Source organism: Marmota marmota, unplaced genomic scaffold (genome assembly GCF_001458135.2).
Source record: "Marmota marmota marmota unplaced genomic scaffold, marMar, whole genome shotgun sequence".
Lineage (NCBI taxonomy): Eukaryota > Metazoa > Chordata > Mammalia > Rodentia > Sciuridae > Marmota > Marmota marmota.
In genome coordinates, this window is record NW_026000169.1 from 12,132,563 (window position 1) to 12,152,146 (window position 19,584).

Consider the following 19,584-nt stretch of genomic DNA (forward strand, 5'->3'; position numbering starts at 1 on the left):
TAGGGAAATGCAAATCAAAATCATAAGACACCACCTACCACTTATTAGAATGACTATTACTAAAAAATAAAAATAAAAAAAATAACACATGTGAGTGAGGATATGGAGACACTAGATATGTACTGTGTTGCTGACAATGTAAAGTGGTATAGCCATTGTGGAGAACAATTTAGCTACTCCTTGACAGCTAAATGGTAGAATTACAACATGAACCCATTTCCATATATATGTATATATATATGAAAGCAGAGTCCCAAACCAATACTTACTTGTACACCAATGTTTACAGCAGCATTATTTACTATAGTCAAAATGTAGAAACAACTTAAGTATGCATTAATAGGTAAATGGATGGCTAATGATTCAGCTTAAGAAGAAATAAAATCTGATACAAATTACAACACATATTAACCTTGGAAATATTATTCTAAGTAATATAAGTCAGACATAAAAGGACAAATATTTCATGATTCCACGTATATGAAACACCTAGAAGAGAATTCATACATACAAACAGAAATAGGAATTACCAGGGGTGAGGAAAGGAAGATTAGGTAGGGAGTTACTGTTGAAGGGGTACAGTGTATAACGATGAAAAAGTTCTGAAAGTAGATAAGTGGACAGTGCTAACAGTTATACAACACTGTGATGGTTGCACTGTGTATGTACTTAATGTCACTGAATTAAACACTTAAAAATGGCTATTGTGATAAATTTTATATATATTACCACAAAAATATTTAAAGGTATTACCTGGAGATTCAACAATGCAAATGCATATATTAGTAACAAACCTATCTATAAAAAGTAATTATTATCAAAATAGGATAGCTGAACCAACTCTATTATTCAGGATGACTGAGATGACCCCCCCACACACACACACAATCAATCAACATGCAAATAATTGTCATGCATTGAACTTTATTTACAGTCAAAGACATGCATAAGCAAATAAACAAAGATTCTAATGCCTTTGTTCACCTCCAGATGGTAACTGATAGTATTACTACGTTAATACTATAGTTTTAAAGCTTGAGAACAATACCTAACTGCCAGATAGCATTTTGATATAGTATTTCTGTGGTAATGACTATAGTTTTAAAGGATAACTATTTCATTTGCCAATTGAGGAGTCTCTATTAAAAAGCGACAGAGATCTTAAAACTATTCAATTGTAAAAATGAAGGCCTATGTGGTAGAGGACTTGCTTAGCAAGCCAAGGACCTGGGTTTCATCCTTATCATTGGAAATAAAAAAAAGGAATGGGGTTGGTTACAGAATCTTGAAATGAAAATCTGATATTCCTCTGACTTTTGAGTGATATTTCTACTGAAAATTTCACACACTCTACCAAAACAGGCCTCAAAAAGTAAGCAAAGAGGATGGTATTATGTAAAACTGTGGAATAAGAGGCAGTGCTGACAACAGGTAAAATGTATAAAGATTATTTTTTATTGTTCCACACATGGGTAACAGTACTTAAGTGTCCTTAGTTCATGAATTACTTTATCGATCATTCTATCATTTGAGAGATCAAGGGAGAGGGGGAGTATCATTAAAAAATCATGCTTTTTGTAAAATGTTAAATTTTAGACAGTATACAGCATGATCCCAATAAAGTGTGGGTACACTGTTTTATAAATGTATCTCTACACATATTAAGGAACTTGAAATAAATACATCAAAACACTTTAAAAGGCTGTTTTTGATGGAGAAGATAATTTAAGAGAGATTTATTTCTTGTTTATTTCTCTTTGGTGCTACATGATACACTGAATGTGTTTCTTTGTTTAGAATTTATATTTATGTAGATACTGGATTGAACCCAGAATCTCACACATACTAACCATGTGCTCTACTACTGAGCTTCACCCACAGGCCTTTTAGATTAATTTTTAAAAGTATGAAAGATTACCATATTAGACTATGATCTATTGCTTAACTTTTAAAAGTATACTGTATTTTCCAAATTGAATGTAATAATAATCTTACCAATCAGAAAAAAAAGGATGGATACTGATTTTCTAAACAAGAAGTTCTTGATTAATGTTTTGAATATTTGGTTGACAATTTTATTTTAGCCTATCCACTTAATTACCATTTGAAAGAACTCCTATAGGTATTAAATTGAGAACCAATGGGTTTTTGTTTTGTTTTTTTGTACTGGAGACTGAACTCAAGGCCTCACACACACCAGGCAGGTGCTCTACCACTGAGCTATACCTCAATATTTAGCCATACCCTAAATCCAGTGTTTGAGGAATAATCAAAGAGCAGAAATTGGCAGTACAGTGTCTTAGTCAATACTTTACCTAGGTGTGGCTCAGGAGTATGTAAAACTAACCAAAAACTTTTCCTTACCTATTGCTGTTAACTCACATTCTTTGCTTACCAAAACTAACTAAAGTTAGCCTAATCGGTGGTAGTTCTCTTAGTCTTCAAATCTAAAATATTTCACAACAAAAAGTCAAGCACATAGATTCTGGAGCCACCCAAACCTACTTCATACAGAAGGTGTGGCTATGGGATTTCTCACCATCTTCCCATATATTATGCCTCCAAAAAGTACCTCAGTAAAGTCCTACTCAGCAAAATTTCAAATACTGTTTAAAAACTATATAATGTGGTGGGAAATTTAGCAGCTTCTGCACATATTACATAAGATGTTTCCTTGATGAACATTCCACCAGAGGGACCAAGAAACTGGGAAAGCAGTCTCATTCCTATTATCTTATTCCTTTCAGAGCCTAAAAATATTGACACAAAAACCCCAGAGATTATGTAATAAAGACCCATGTGGCTTTTTACAGAAAAAAATTGCCAGCCCTTGTAGAAAGCCATTAACTTTTCACAAATCTGAAACATGCTTATTAACACATATTATTTATTCCCTACATACTTAAAAAAAATCACTTTGTACAACTACCAAAGCCTAACAAATTTAAAAACTTACAGAGTCTACAATGAAACTAGTTTATGATGGAGCAAAGAAAAGGATCCAAATTTTACATTTTAAATTAGTGCTATCTCTAGACTTGCAAATAAAGTAAACTTTTAGATCAGGCACATAGGTTATGGATATCCTTAGGAAACTAGGATAAAATGAAACCACTTAAATTCACTCAACATAATGAAATAGTTAAAGTTTTTTTGATGTATACCCTTTGCTCCCAAAGTGCCATCTTTTCATCTACTGAAGCAGTATAAACTTTTCTAAATGAAATATACTAAGCTGGTAAGGGTATACTGTAGATGAAATTAAGACAGTTCTGGTGATACAATTAAACAGCACAATCTCTTTGGAAAGCCATAAGAGTATTTATCTAGAACAATCATAGGCTTTGACATAATAATATCATTTACAGTAAATGATGCTAAGGAAATATTCTTTAAAAATGATAGAGATGCACTTAACATGGCATCCTGAAATGTCTTAAAAAGAAAAATTACAGACACTTAATACTGACCCATAGTCTTACACTATTTATCTATTTTCAAGATTTACCCTAAATCAAAGCATCTACCACTATCATCATCCCTTAGTTATCCCCCAGCCCCTGTTATCTACTTTTTCTCAGGCAATCTGTTTCAGCAATTGCTTCCTGGCAGAGATCCCTAGGATATATTTGGCACACAGCAGCAAATGATTTGTATTTAATGGAGATCATGTCACTTGTTCAAAGTTCTTCAAAACCATCCCCATTCAGTCTTAAAAATAAAATCCAAAGGACTCTTCCTTCGCCAGCATCTCTGTTTCCTTCTTAGCATATATTAGAATTTGTAATTAGATCTTTTATTCCTTAATTGTTTAAGTCTATCCTCCCACCCCCCAACTAAGGTTTGAACTCCTAAATGGTAGGACTCATCTGTTTTCCTTACCACTACTCAGATGTGCCTAAGTCCTGAACACTGTAGGTAATCAAACCTGTCTGCAGAATACAATGCAAATACACACACTAAAAAATATAAATTTCTATTAAATTAATAGAAATGTAATCATAATTTAACAAAAATTTTAATTGTAACAACCCTTCTGAAATATCTAAAGTTATCGCACTATTTGAAATGAATCCACAACAAACTTTCCTGTTTGCAATATATTAAGTTTGCAAAGGTAGATTTTTAAATCTCTCAATAATTCATCTTTAACATTTTTCCATGTTTTCTTATAAAAGTCTTATAAAAATATGAGTTTAAAACATTGTAATTTTTAAATTACAAAATACTACTAATAATAAATTTTGTCTTTGATCAAGTTCTATATAATATGAAAACTTTTATGTAAAAATACAATAAAAACAATAGAGATTTCCAAACACTTAGGAAAGGGAAAAGAATAAGACTGGGGGAAAGTACACTGGGGTCTTCAATTGTACCATTTTGTATCTTGAAAGAGAAAGAAGTGCTAAACCAAACATGACAAAATATTAAGATATGACAAAGCTAATTAATACATACATGATATTCATTATATTAATTTTCCACACAGCAGTACATGTATACCTGTTCATCACTACTCACTATCCAGGATTCTGTATTTTTATTTTCCTTTAAATTTCTGTTGGTGTGACAGGCTAAAAATTCTTATTTGTTTCAATATCTCTTTCTTTAAGGAGTAATAATGTTATTTGATTTTTTTCATATATTCAGATTTATGTCATCACTTAGATCATCTGCATTTGAAATTTTCACATTGTTTATAAAGTCTTAACTGGAGACCTATTAAGAGGAATTTCAAAGCTAATGCTAAATCATTCAATCTTCTATAAGACTTTTGAATTCATTATAAAACAATGTGTCCCATACTATTATTAAGTCATCAAATGTTGCAGTAGACAGATCTCAAAGTAAGCTAGAAACATGCAGTAGCCTGCTATGTTAGAATAATAATGGGGAAAATCTAAGTGTCACACCTAGGGCTAAGTATTATAAGCTGAACATCCCTAATCTGAAAATCCAAAATTAGAAGTGCAATGATACTTTTGGTTCCAAGTATTTCAGATCAAAGATACTCATCCAGTATATAATTCCTCATGGAACTAAATCTAATGGAAGAGAAATAAATGTAAATAACTGAAAGAAATGTTAATTAACATCATAAGCAGGACAGAATATAATGGTAGCACATAGGACAGATAGATCAACTTTGTATGAATTAAGAAAGACAAGAAGGCAGGGCCATCCCATGCAGGAAGGAAAAAAGAAAATGCATGAAAAACATCAAACTGCATGATGAGTATATGGAATCAAGACCTTCACTATAATTCAGCTTACAGAAATATAGATAGGGAGCAAGAAGTAAAATTGGGATACTCAAGCAGTGGCCAGCTTATATAGGATCTTTTATGCCAGAATTAAGGCATAAAAATTCTTAAATTTGTCCTATGCTATTATCATTGAAAGGACTTTAAGTAGAAAGAATCAGATTTACCATGCTTAGTATTAGCATTATTGTGACAAAATTATGGCCCTCCCAGACACTGCCTCAAGTACATCCATTTTAGAAACATCAATTAAGTAGCAGGAGGCACTAATACCAGTGGTGAAGCAGTACCTCCACAGAAGGTTAAGACTTAGCAACTTGGCCCCTCACTTGAGGTTGTAATTCTAATAACCCCCAAACCTTCCCTGCATTCCTAGAATCCTAAGGGTAATGGCCACTTCTTGATAATACTGTATTACATTAGTGTTCTCCCTTTGCTTTTCAGTCTTCTAACACCTAATTAATCCTCCACTTAGGTTCTTCATGTTGAAATATCTAATGTAGTTTGTTTTCCAGACTGTACTTCTGACTTCTATAAATGTTAAAAACAGAAAAGGAGTAGGAAAGAAGGGGAACGAAGACTGGGAGATAAGTTAGGATATTATTACTAGAAATGACTGAACTTGAACTATGGCAGCAATTGCAGCATGGATGAAGAGGCTGAACAGATCAGAGAAATTCTTAATGGATAAAACTGACAGAACTACTTTCATAAATTGCCAATAGTCAATGGTGCAACCTCTGGAAAATAAGTTGACAGATCCTCAAAAAGTTCCATACAGAGTTACCAGCAATTCTATCTCTAGACATGTACCCAAGAGAATTGAAAGTATATATGGTCAAACAAAAAGTTGTACACGAATGTTTATATCATCATTATTAAAAAAAACAAAAGGGGGGGGCAAACAATTCAAATGCCCACCAACTGATGAATGAATAAACAAAATATGGTATGTCTATACAAGAGTTTTTATTTTTTCTTTAAAGGAATGAAGTACTGATATATGCAAAGCTTGAATTGTGAACATTATCCTACATAAAATCTAGACACAAAAGGCCACATACTGTATGATTTGAATTATACAAAATATTCAGAAAATAGAATGGATAAAGATACAAAGTAGGTTAGTGTATTTCAGGGGCTGGTAAAAGAAGGGTTTGGAGAGTTACTGCTAGTGGGTATGAGGCTTCATTTTGGGGTGCTGAAAATGTTCTAGAATTAGAACATTTATAGGTTGAGCATCCCTAATCACTAGAGTTGTAATGGCTATACAATCTTATAAATATACTAATCAATGCTGAATTTCACACTTTTAAAAAGGGTGAGTTTTGAGTTTTGTACATTAAATCTCAATTTTTAAGATGAGAACAGAGGGAAAAGGTGAAGAAAAGATGAGTATAATTTGAGGCATGTTGAATTTCCTATGTTTGTGAGTTGTCCTGGTGGGTATGACTTAATAGGCAGCTTGCCATACACATCTGGTGCTCAGATCAGAAGTCTAGGTTACCAAAAGACCTGTGAGTTTTCAATCTATGGGGTGCTGTAGAACTCTACTTACTTATGGCAGACTTGGGCAAACTACTTAATCTCTAATCAACTCTAAGCCATTGTTCTTTCAGTTATACAAGTGGTAAATAAACACATGCAGAACTATGTGCCCAATTTAGAATTAAAGAGTATGAAAAGGTCCTTTATAAAATGAAAAATGCTATAGAAATTGTATTATTTTATATACCAAACATGCAAAAAAGTAGGGAGCAGGCCACTGTTACTAAAACTGTAGAGAAATAATAACCTATGTTTAGAAAATCACTAGACATCTATTGTTGGGATAATTTTTGAAAAAGTGATCACCATATTTCAAATAATAAAACAGCTAAACAAGTTCTAGAGATGGAATGCTAAAACTAAACGATTATGAAGAATTTCTGTTTATCGAACGAAGATATTAAAAAGCTTGTTTTCTTAACGATTAAATACTGAATATTAGTTTAGGGATAAAGAGAATAAAATATCTAAAGACATAAAGCTATTATTACTTTTAAAGTATGAAAAGAAAAATCTGCATAACAGATTTTGAAAATAAGTATGTTATGAACATGTATTTGTAACTTGTTGAAATCACATGAATTCTCCCACAAATTATTGTTTGATATCAAGTAAAACTATAAGACTGGAATGATCATGTATCTAATCTTAATAATTACAGATGCCAGTATAATTTTCATGTTTTATATACCTCTCAGTTACTCTTTACTTGGCCTTGATGTCAATTTCCTTAATGCAAGAGTATATATGCATTATCCAATTTATAGGCTTTAGAAAGAGGGAAGTATGCAGTAGAATTAATGTGATATAACTTTCTTATATAGCAGAGAATCTCAAAAAAAAAAAAAAAAAAAAAGGAAAGTATAATAATACCTCATACTTTAGTACTCTTTGCTCTCTCCAAAATGAGTATTTCTTTCTGCCCAACTCCAATAGTATATGCTTATTTTTTTTAAACTGAAACACCACAGAAAGAGTGGTATTCAACACAAAGTGCTGTAATGGGCATTTTTCAATGTTAGTACACAATACATTTACCTAATTGTTTTCAATAACTGCATAATAGAATTATATGTGCATGTCATGATTAACTTCACTCATTTTCTATTGGTAGGCATGTATATTATTTCCATTTTTTTTTTAAAAAAATCACAAACAGCAGTGCAATGAACATTCCTATATAAACATTTTACATAGTTAGCCAATTAAATTCTTAGGATAACTTCTAAGAAATGGAATTACCTAGTCATGCAGTTTAAATTTTGATAAATATTTCCAAACTGACCCCCAGAAAGTTTTAAGAGCTTACTATGACTAGATCATAAAGAAGGCACATTTTGCTAAGCTTGGTGGTGCATACCTGTAATCCCAGCAACTAGGGAAGTTGAGCCAGGAGGATCCCAAGTTCAAGGGTAATCTCCACAACTTAGGAAGACACTGTCTTAAAAAAATAAAAATAGGGGATGTAGCACACTGGTAAACTGCCCTACGTTTAACCCGCAGTACCAAAAAAAAAAGTGCATATTTCTTCATATCCTTTTTAGGATAATTAGGCATTCTAATCTTAACCAATGTAAAAGCATAACATGTTAGTTATTGTTTGAACTTTATTAATGAATTGTCTTTTTATATGTTTATGTCATTTGTTTTTATTTTTGTTCACAGGTTGACTATGCTTAGCTCATTTTTCTTCTATCTGGATGTCTGCTTCTAATTTATACATAAATTGGCTTCCTATTATATAAGGCAAATAGTTTTCATTTATCTTGTGTTTTTGTTTAAGACATTTAAATTCTTAGGCACTCAGATACCTCAGTCTTTTCCTAAATGTTTTCCTTAATGTTTTAGGGATCCCCTAAAAATGAGAGAAGATCACTACTTTTCTCAAGGGAGAATAATATTTAACCTTAATTCTACAAATAAAGAAAACTAACCTCATGTCAATTCACTCAATATGAATTTATGACTGATATCATTTTTATTTCACAGTTACATACAGTTTGACATTAAAATGTACACATCACAGAATCAAGGTTCTCAACATGAGAAAAATGGAGGAAAGTGAGGAAGAATAATGAACTCATGATTCTAATGAACTCATAATTTTTTAAGAACATTTACTTATTAGCTTTCTGAGTTGATAGGTTTAGAAGCAGTGCCACTCCAGCAGCAATAAACACCTAACATCCAGATCTTGATTCTTGAATGTCATTCCTCACTAAAGGAACTGGGGCTACTTGACAGGGAAAGTGAACAAGTAAACCCATAATGTATCGGGCCAAAAAGTTCAGAAGAGGTGAAAAACCGACGGGGAAATATCAAAAGGATAAAGAGGCCAGCTTGAATAGGATTTCACTGGCCACAGAAACAAATCTGAATATTGAAATCAGTAATTACAGTAACAGACTTCCACAGACTAAATTTTTAAAAATCCAAGAGTTTCTGTTGATAGAAATAAAACTAACCTAACAAAGAAATAAGGAAAAAAAAGAGAGATCCCTTATTTATGACAGGTGCCAATTAATTAATGTAGAAGTAATGACAGTTATAAAATTACCATTTTGCAACCACTACAGTAGCAATTAATTCAGGCAAGAATTATCAGTGAATACTAAATCCAACTGAGTGCAAATATACTATAGAACAGGTTACTTACAGTCTCAAAGTATCTCCTCTCAGAGTCTTTATTAGTTATAAAAGAATCAAATCTTTACAGAGAGAAATCTGACAAATATCACCTTAACCAAAAATAAATTTTATATATGTACACACACACACACACACACACACACACACACACACATATCAATGTTATCATTAATAATGGGACAAACCAGCATCATGTTATCTCCTGATGTGATGTAATGAGGAGGACATAACATTCCTCACTTAGCATCCCTGCCAAACTGTTGAATCTGAACAAATTTAAGAGAACATTCTATAAAACATCTGGCGTGAAACTCCTTGAAAATGCCACCGTCATAAAAGACGAAAAAGAGCTAAGAAGCTGTTCTAGAGTGAAAGACATCAAGGCATGATATCAAACTTTTCATCCTGAGTCAGAAAACAAATGCTAAAAGGACCTTCTTAGAATAACTAACAAAATATGGATATGAACTATTAAGTAAAATATTTTATCAATGTTGAATTTCCTCAATTTCATTATTGTGTTGTGGTTGTACAAGAAAATATTCTTGTTATGATAGGATTGGAAAACTTTTTCTGTAGAGGGCCAGAGTGTAAATACTTTAGAGCTTTGGTCTCTTGTCATAACTACTCAATTCTGTTGCTGTAATGCAAAAATAGCCTTTGACCAGATACAAACACACAAGTGTGGTTATGCTCCAATAAAACTTTACTGACACAGACAGTAGGCAGGATACAGATCTGTCTTAGAAGGTAGAAGTTCAACATGTGTAACATTCTCAAATAGCTCAGCAAGAATATAGAATATGTTGTCATGTACGTGTGTGTATGTGTATCTCTCTATATAGGTACATACACATATAGAGATACATATCTATACACATATATGAATATCTAAATCTAGAGAAAACAGGGCAAAACATTTACTAGGGAATCTAGTTTAAGGGCAATAGTTATTCATTGTCACTTTTTAAATTTTTTGCCTCTTTTCTATTCATTTGAAAAATTTCAAAATAGAGTGTTGAAAAAATTATCTAAGGTACTTGCTATATGTCCCTTCTTAGTCTACTCAAATATTCTCATTTTTACTACTAATACTATTAATTTTATTATATTAAGATCACAATAATATAACTGTTCCATAATCCTACACACTGTGAGAAACTAAGGATAAAAGACACAAGAAACTGCATGCTTTCCTAAAGTACAGAACCTTGGATCACCAACTTAAAATACTGCTAAGACTAGTAAGCTTCATGAGGACAGGGATATGGTCCATTTCTCAATGTGTATCCAATCCTCTGGAAGTCTGCACAGTACAAAATGGACACTGAATAACATTTTCTGAATTAAGAAATTAGCTGCATTGTTAAAACCAGAATTTTAAGAGATGCCAAACCAATAAAACATCTTTTTCTTTCATTTATTTCCATTACAAACTTCCATTTGTATGATTTCAAAGCTCTGAATACATAAAAACCTAACACAGAATAATACATGTCCAGTGCATTTTTAAATTTGATAAATACTCTAAATACTTAATTTGACCTAAATGTGGTGCCTAAAAATCAGCTGCTCCACAACTAATCTATAAGACTTAAAAATCTACACAACTGAACCTTCATAGTTTGCTGTATTAAAACAGACCCTTCCTTTTTTAGAGACAGGGTGTCACTGAGTTGCTTAGCACCTTGCTTTTGCTGGGGCTGGCTTTGAACTCATGATCCTCCTGCCTCAGCCTCCCAAGCCACTGGGATTACAAATGAGGGCCCAGCTGATCAGGCTCTTCAAGGCTTTAAACAGTAGAGTAGCTCCAGAGTGCATGCAAAGAAATTTAGAGAGCACACTGCAGCTTTTGGTGCCTCCTGACAAAGTAGGCTCACTTAGTGTTACCAAGAGAATGACCCTATATTCTCCTTTCTTAAATATACTCACCTATTTATTTAATTAGTTAGGCTAACGAATCCACATGGTAACCTTTATTAAACTGATATTTTAAACTTAAAAAATCAATTATATAAAATAGGACTTTTAAATAAAATTGATATGTTTACAAATTGATATAAACACAACTACAATCAAAAGTTAAAATAAAAATATATGCATTCACATTCAGGGTTTCATTGTTATTTATTATAAACGTGAATAAGTTACCAGTAGAGGGCACTCACAAAAGGGGGGGGAAAGCTGGCCACAGCCTTGAAAAGAAATACACTTAGAATTGCTGTCAATATTTTAATTTAAAAACACAATGTTTTAATATAATGGTAGAATAACCAACCTAATGTATAGTTTACAAAAGATAAAATTTAAATCTACATTACGCTTGAAAAATAACATACAGTTTACCTTAGGGGCATGAATTTGACAATTAAAGAGATGCCTATATTTAGCACATACTGGAGTTTCAACCTCAGAACTATTAATATATGAAGTCAGGTAATTCTTTGTTGTAGAGGCTATATTGTGTACTACAGCAAATTTAACAGCACCCTTGGCCTTTATCCTATCAGTACCAGCAGCAGCCCTACCTTCCCAAGTTGTGATAACCAAAAATGTCTTCCACATGATGACATACATATGTATAAAATCAGAAAAATAACAGCTTACACTTTTATATAAGGTTTTTATTATACCACTTTTCTATATTGGCTTAATATTTTTGCAGTATAAATATGTATTCTACAAAAAAATGAATTCTTAGTAAACATTAAAAAGCCAAATAAATAGAAAAATTGATAAACCTTGGTAAATAAACACCCCACAGCTAAAGCACTAAAGATGGAACAAATTGATCAAGTTATGAATCCACATTTTCTTACTGAATAGGAAACTGTTTCATCAAAGGGCATAATACTTGGACTAAATTAACAGAAGTAAACAGAATATCAAAGAATTACAGCCTGAGAAAAAGTACTTGCTATATTTAGTTTTACTAGCACAATATATACAATAGAAACTCAATATACATTTGCTAACTGATCAACTGATCTTTGTGTTGATAACTTCCTATAGTTTTAAAAGATTTTATTTTCTTCCACCAAAGTTTACCAAGGGAAAAAACATTTCAGGGAACATGTTTTGACAACAAATGATTTCTAAACTATAAAAACATGTATTTCTAGACACATGTTGTGTTAGGAGACTTCTTAAAGTTTTCAATAATCTTGCCCCACTAACAAGGTATTTTGTTATTTTCTGACACTTGTTGGTAGACATAATAAAAAATAAAAATAAAATCTTTCAGGATAGGGTTGGTGGTATAGCTTAATGGTAGAGCACCTGCCTAGCACATGTGAGGCACTGGGTTCCATCCTCAGCATCACACAAAAATAAATAAATAAATAAAAAAGATACTGTGTCCATCTACAACTAAAAAAACTATTAAAAAAAATCTTTCAGACTAGAAGATGATTATATGCACATACCCTCAAATATAAATACACTCCATGTGTCATGCCTAATTCTATATTATATCTCAGTCATTAAGTTAGTATTAGTAGGCTAAGATCGAATTTTGATATATTAATAAATCTGAATTGGGCTACATTATTAAATATTTTCTTTGTTTGAAAGACTATTTTTCACGTTCACAGAGTGATATAAGGTATAGTGGAAATTTCATTTGTTTTCAGAAAATCCAAATTCAAATCCTACCAATTATGAACTGGGTCTTCTAGGCAATTAAGAATATCTCAGACTATTTTTATCTCATACAATGATATAAACATTGATTACCCTCCTTACCCACCTTCTAGAGAAGTTCTTTGCAAATTCTAAATCACTAAAAAAAAAAAAAAAATGGTAGTAATTTAAATTTTTAAAAAATTTCCCCCCCCCCCCCCCCCCTTTTTTTTTTGTTTTGGGATTGAACTCAGGGGCACTCAACCACTGAGCCACATCCCCATTCCTATTTTGTATTTTATTTAAACACGGGGTCTCACTGAGTTGCTTAGCACCTCGCTTTTGCTGAGGCTGGCTTTGAACTCATGATCCTCCTGCCTCAGCCTCCCAAACTGCTGGTTACAGATGTGCACCATTGTGCCCAGCTTCTTTTTTTTTTAATGTAGAAAAATTTGAGTGAACTCCAAATGGGCAAAGTGTAGGTCCTTTCTAATTTTCTCTATAACCACATTATTTACTAATCAAAACCTAATTGCAGCAGTGAAATCTTCTATTCTCCTTTTTAACTTTTTACAATAACATGGAACAGCATTTTTATTCAATCAACTCTCCATTAAATTACTGTTTTCTTGTCTTTCTTATAGTTGTACTAACTACACCAAGAACTTAGTGTATTATTTCCTCTGAAACTCACTATTACCTGGGAGAGAAAGTGATCATCTCAGATACCTTTCCCCAGGTGGCTCAGCTAGGTGAGGGAATGTCAGTTTCAAAGTTCACAGGTAATCAATGCTTCCCAGAATCAAGTGTTCTGGCCTGGCAGAAATCATAATTAGAGTTAAATTTATAAACTGTTTCTATCTTACGCACAACACATTAACGGTTAGCTCTATTTTCTTTAAGATTAATATTGCATTTTAATTTTTTTGGGGGGGGTGGGAGGGTGGTTATTAGGAATTGAATCCAGAGGTGCTTAACCACTGAGTTATATCCCCAGCCTCTTTATATTTTATTTTGAGACAGGGTCTCAGTAAGTTGCTTTACACCTCACTAATTTGCTGAGGCTGGCTTTGAACTTGAGATCTGCCTCAGCCTCCCAAATTGCTGGCATTACAGGTATGTGCCACTATGCCCAAGTGCATTTTAACAAAAAATTTCTTAGCCTATTTTATCTCATTCATGCATTTATGATGTCTTACATTCTCAGATTTTCAGGGATAATGGAAAGCAGCTCTACTAAAATCATCTTTAGTATCCTGGAAAACTTCCATGCTTAACCTTCACTCTCTTAAAACTTCCTTTTACTTCTGATTTAAATGGTATCTTAAATGGCAGATATGCCAATTGACCTTGGATTTGGAACAGATTGAAATTAGTAAACGGAGATCTTCTTCTTCAAAAAAACCCCAAAACTATAGTAGCATTGAACTGACTTGTCAAAATACTTAGAGACTATTACATAGGAGGTCCACTTCAATTAGACTGTTACCCTTTACTAATGGAAATTCTTAAACATAAAAGCCAAATAAAAGTTGCTTCTGTTTAAAAACAAATTTTTGCAAATAAGAATAATTTCTCCTTTTTTTGAACTACCAAAAATATTTGGCATTTCATTATGAACATTTCATTAATTATCTAATTAATCTTGAAAGTTCTAAACTGAATAAACATTCTCCCAAGACCATCAATGCCCTTAGAATCCATCTCAGTGCAGTGTTTCTTCAAGACATTACATAGCACAGACTTTATTAAGGCATTTTGACCTGTTCTTGATCTACAATCTGGAACTTGGAAAAAGACCTAGAAAATACTTCAGAACCAATTTTTTTTTTTTTTAATTAGAACAAGAATAAAAATTGAGATTAGGATTGTTTAACCTAGGGTAAAGATGCCTAAGAAATAATCTAGTGATAGTAGGCTATTTAAAAGACAAGGTGATGTTTTTATTCCCACCTTCCTGTTACATTTAACATGAAACTTTAGATTAAGATTATATCCAAAATATGCTAACAGTTATCTTCTGAAATGAGTTAACAAAGACAATCATGGAATATCCCCTCCTACATGTCTCTGGGATTAAATAAATCCTTATCTGCTTAGGATAATTTAACTCTAGTGTTGCCAGAAGGCAGTGGGAAATAATACCTGATTTCTCGGGGTATTTTCCCACCAAGTCTTTATTCTTTCATTTTGCTGTTGGTAAATTTTCAAAAAAACTAAAAATCTCTGAAAATAATCCTAAAACGTTTGATAAATGAACTGTATTTTAAAACAGTCTAACATTTCCTTGAGTAAATTTAAAAAGTACTGCAAAATAAAGGTAAGGATTGGTAGTGGTACCTTTATATAATACCACCTCAGGCAAAGAATGAGTTTTTTAAAAAGCACCAGGTAGCACTAATTAAGTTAAAGAGTATCAACTGTCAAATAATCACATTTTACAAGTAAAATTCAATCTAACTTCTACATAACTTTGAAACAAGAAGACACCTATAAAAATAAAAGTTATATTTAAAAAATGACTTTAAGGTAGGTACACATAGAATGTAAATTCACATCTTTACCTTCTCTCGAAACTCTCAAACACAATTCCAATCAACATGTACATTAGCTGTCAGAGTGAATATCTTGGACCTTAATATTCTCCACCATAGACTCCCAAGAGAAGCAGGTTATATATAACCCAAGGACACAGGAAATCCAAGGATGTTTCAGGTAATAAATTTCACTATAATTACCCTGTAATAACGACTTACAAAAATGATCAGAGAAACTTCTTTTGGTATCAAACTTGGTCCTACACAAGTAATTTGTATAATATTAAAACAAGGTTTACCTCTATTGTAGGATCATATTCATCCACAAAGTGATTCTGAATTAGCTGTATCGTCAAGGCACTCTTGCCTACGCCACCAGCTCCAACTACCACAAGTTTATATTCAGTCATTTTCAGCAGGCCTTATAATAAAAATAATGAAAATTGACTAAATTAGAATGTGAAGATGCATGGAGGTTAATACTCTATCAAATACTCTATCAATACCTTTTAATACAAACTCACCTTTACACAGAAACTATTCGGAAATTCAATGATGAAAACTTAAGTTGACTACAGATATGCATTCTAAGGAACTATACTTCAGTCACAAACTACTTCATCAACACTTAAGAAAAATGCACACAGAATACATGGCCAGTTTTTTTTTTATTTTATATTCAGAAGGATATTCTGTCTAAACAACTAGACTGCTATTCTGTAGCAACTAATGGTTTTCAAAGGAACACATCCCAACTTTCCTAAGCACAAGTATCTCACATGGTGCTCTATATCCCACTGACACACCCACACAAACTTGCTGACAGCTGTCCCCACTTATTCCTAGTTGACTGGCCTCTAAGTTAGAAGTAGATGAGCCAAGACTGTCTTTGTTGGAGGCAACAGCTATAGAAAACTTTTTAATAGCTTCATCAAAATAGTTCTTCTGGATAAGTACCAAAATTACATGGAGTCTAGTGTCAAAGTTAGACTGTGTCATAAGGAAATAAAAATTTGGACACTGAAGCAATATTTGATGACATTTTAATCTTTAAAATATCTGCAGGGAAGAACAAATGTAAAAACCAGGAGAATTTTGGATTAACTATTCAGTGCACGTGATCTGATCATCAATCATAATATAAAATCCTCAATGTTAGTGCTGAAAAATAGCACTTTTGAATGAAAAATATGACTGAATAAAATTCAGAGATTAAACACTGCTTTCAGCAAGAAAAAAAACCTATTAAGATGTAAGGGAATATTTCTCAGTATCAACCTGACTTTTACTCTGCTTTTGGTACATTCTCCCTCAACAGGTTCCATAAACTTGACAATTTGTAGAGTTAACAATCACAAGATGAAGATTTTTTTAGTCACATAGTTTAAACTTTTTGAATAAAACAAATTTTAATCCTCTTTACCTAATATAACATAGTATTATAAATAAGAAGTGAAATGAAGAAAGAATGGCAGTAAATGTAGAATTATTATAAAATAAGTAGTTCCAGATCAATGAATTGTGTATGTTTTAGATAAACACTAAATGATGCAGCATGATATTTAAGAAATACAAAGAATTATCCAAATAGGCATCATGGAAAAAGAAATGTTTTTTCAAGGCACTAACCTCCTCACCTTACTCCTAATCCCCCTCAGAAAGAGCACCACAGGCTCAAAACTATTCTATCACAGACTTAGAGTACAGTTCCTTTTTCTACTCTGCCCCACCTATCCTTACATGCTGATTTTCTGCAACCACGATGACAGCTAGTACAAATGCATCTTACTGTGTTTGCCCCACGTTTCATTCCAAATGTTGGCCATGGCAAATGGGAGAAATGAGGAGAATCAAATCAAAATGTGGCCTCTAGTTCCCTGCCAACTTCACCTCCCAAAACTGTTTGGACAGCCTACAACAGGAACCTCTGGGTTTCTTACAACTTCGGGGGAGAGGGTCCTAGAAATCAAAACTGCTTTTCACTATCATTCTTTCACAAGTGTCTGGTAGAGTTTTCCAGGCTGTGTGATCACAATAGATTGAATGCAGATGCAGATATGAAAATACAGATGTCTCCCATTAAGGCACATAATTAAACAGATTTGCTAAAGTGTGAAACAATGCCACTCTTCTCACTAATTTTAGTTTTGCTTTGGAAAATTTACTTTTCATAAAAATTTTATTCATGCTACCAAGTAATGGGCTTATTATTTATACTTCTAAATAAATTAAAACAATTTTTTAATTGTTTTTAATTTTTACAATTGTTTATTAATATGGTAAATATTGGTAAACACTAAACAAATCAAATATTTTTGAGAACCTCAATTTTAAAGAATGTAAAGAGGTTAAGATCAAAAGTTTGCTAGTTTAGGATATGCTGAGGATAGATACTGAATTAGAAATTAGCTGTATATGCCCATGTAAGCAAAGTGACACAAGCCTTCTAGTCTACTTGTTTATGTAGTTGGGGGATGGGGGCTTGAATCAGGTTTTTAAAATCAAGTAATATTTAAATCCACTAGAAGGAGCTGGGTTTCAAAGTAGTCTTACTGAAGAAAGATCCTAGACCAGAAAGGGTCTCCTTACCCCAAGTTTAGAAAAATAGCTAGGGGTGTAACTGGGACTGGAACCCAACAATTTTGTTTAAAAAAAAAAAAAAAAACTTTTGTTATAAAACTAAACTACCATCAACCTATCATCTCTTACAACCAAGAAGCTATGGATGGCTTGTGGCATTGTTTATTTGATGTCTACAATCTATCACGTGTAGGAGTCAGCATTTTGGATCTTAGTCACTAAGAGTGACACTAATCATACGGTTAATTCTGAGATAAACATTATGAACATACTTTTTCCTTTTAAAATTTCTTTTTAAATGTTTTTCCATTACAAATATAACATGTCACATTATAATAATCAGAAAATCATTATAATGAGTTTAACCCCTTGCTTTGATGGTTATCAAAATGTAACAATGGTGGCTTAGGAATTCAGCTGTAACATGCATTGACCTTCCAGGATTTCTTTCAGATAGTTAGCTGGCCAAATGCTACAATTAATTCCTCTTTTAAGTTTTAAAAATCGTGTGAACACTATTTAAAAGTACTGTAACTCTTGGGATAGGAAGCAAATTTGCAAGAATGAAGGTAATGTAGAAGGGATGGAAGGAAAGGACAAGAAAAGGCAAATTAAACTTCAAGTATTCTTTTAGCTATTGCTGTGTGCAACTCAGCTATCAAGGAAAAAGCTGTTTCTGCTGTTTGGGGTTTTTTTCTTCATGCGTTTTAACTTGAGAAAAGCAAAATAGACCTTCTGGGATTAACTTTTTCCTTTTCACTGTGGGTCACAGGCTTTACACATAGGGTGTTGGCCACCTGTTCTTCCACCACCATCTCTACCTCCACCTCCTCCTTTGTGGCCACAGCAATGTCACAGCCCATACGTGGGGGAGGGGAGCAGTCAGGAACTCGGCGGCAGATGCATTTTTTTCCAAACACAATAACCTCAAACAGTGTTCTCTAAGCACTTTACTGTGCTCTTCCCAAACAGACCTCCTCAACGACCCCACACATCCCCCTACGTTGAAAAGGAACATTACCCGTCCAGTCTGCGCTCAAGGGAGAAGTTTATACCCAGTCGGAGAGATGCTAGATGCAGCAGAGAAGGCGGTACCGAGGCAGCCCAGCGCTGGGCAGGGAGGAAGAGGTGCGGGAGCGGCTAGGGGGAGAGGGAACGACGACGAGGGGGAGGGGAGGCTGGAGCGCAGCGGGTAACCTCCACCGCACCCGACTGCCCCAAGGGGCAGCCCTCCCGACCGCGAGTTTCTACCCCGCAGCCTCCAGCTGCGGCTCTCGGGGAGGAGGAAGGAAGGGGTTCCCCGTCCAGGAAGCAGCACGAGCGGCGGCTGCCTCTAGCCTCACCCTCCTCAGCCCCGCACCGCCCATTCCTCACTACCCGCG

The 19,584-nt window shown here is 33.4% G+C and overlaps 1 protein-coding gene across 3 annotated transcripts in view; it reads right to left on the reverse strand.

Moving 5' to 3' along the window:
* The window catches only part of Kras (KRAS proto-oncogene, GTPase), a 37,536-nt gene extending 18,025 nt beyond the window's left edge, over positions 1-19,511 (reverse strand). Inside the window, exons 1-2 of one of the 3 annotated variants that reach the window (XM_015498244.2) lie at positions 19,224-19,511; positions 15,922-16,043 (exon numbers count right to left, since the gene is read on the reverse strand). In XM_015498244.2, the coding sequence (XP_015353730.1) occupies positions 15,922-16,032 (111 nt within the window). In that variant the 5' untranslated portion in view covers positions 16,033-16,043; positions 19,224-19,511. The remainder of the gene's footprint in view (positions 1-15,921; positions 16,044-19,223) is intronic. The other 2 variants (XM_015498242.2, XM_015498243.2) reach the window with 2 other exon arrangements.
* Between the last annotated feature and the right edge of the window lie 73 nt (positions 19,512-19,584).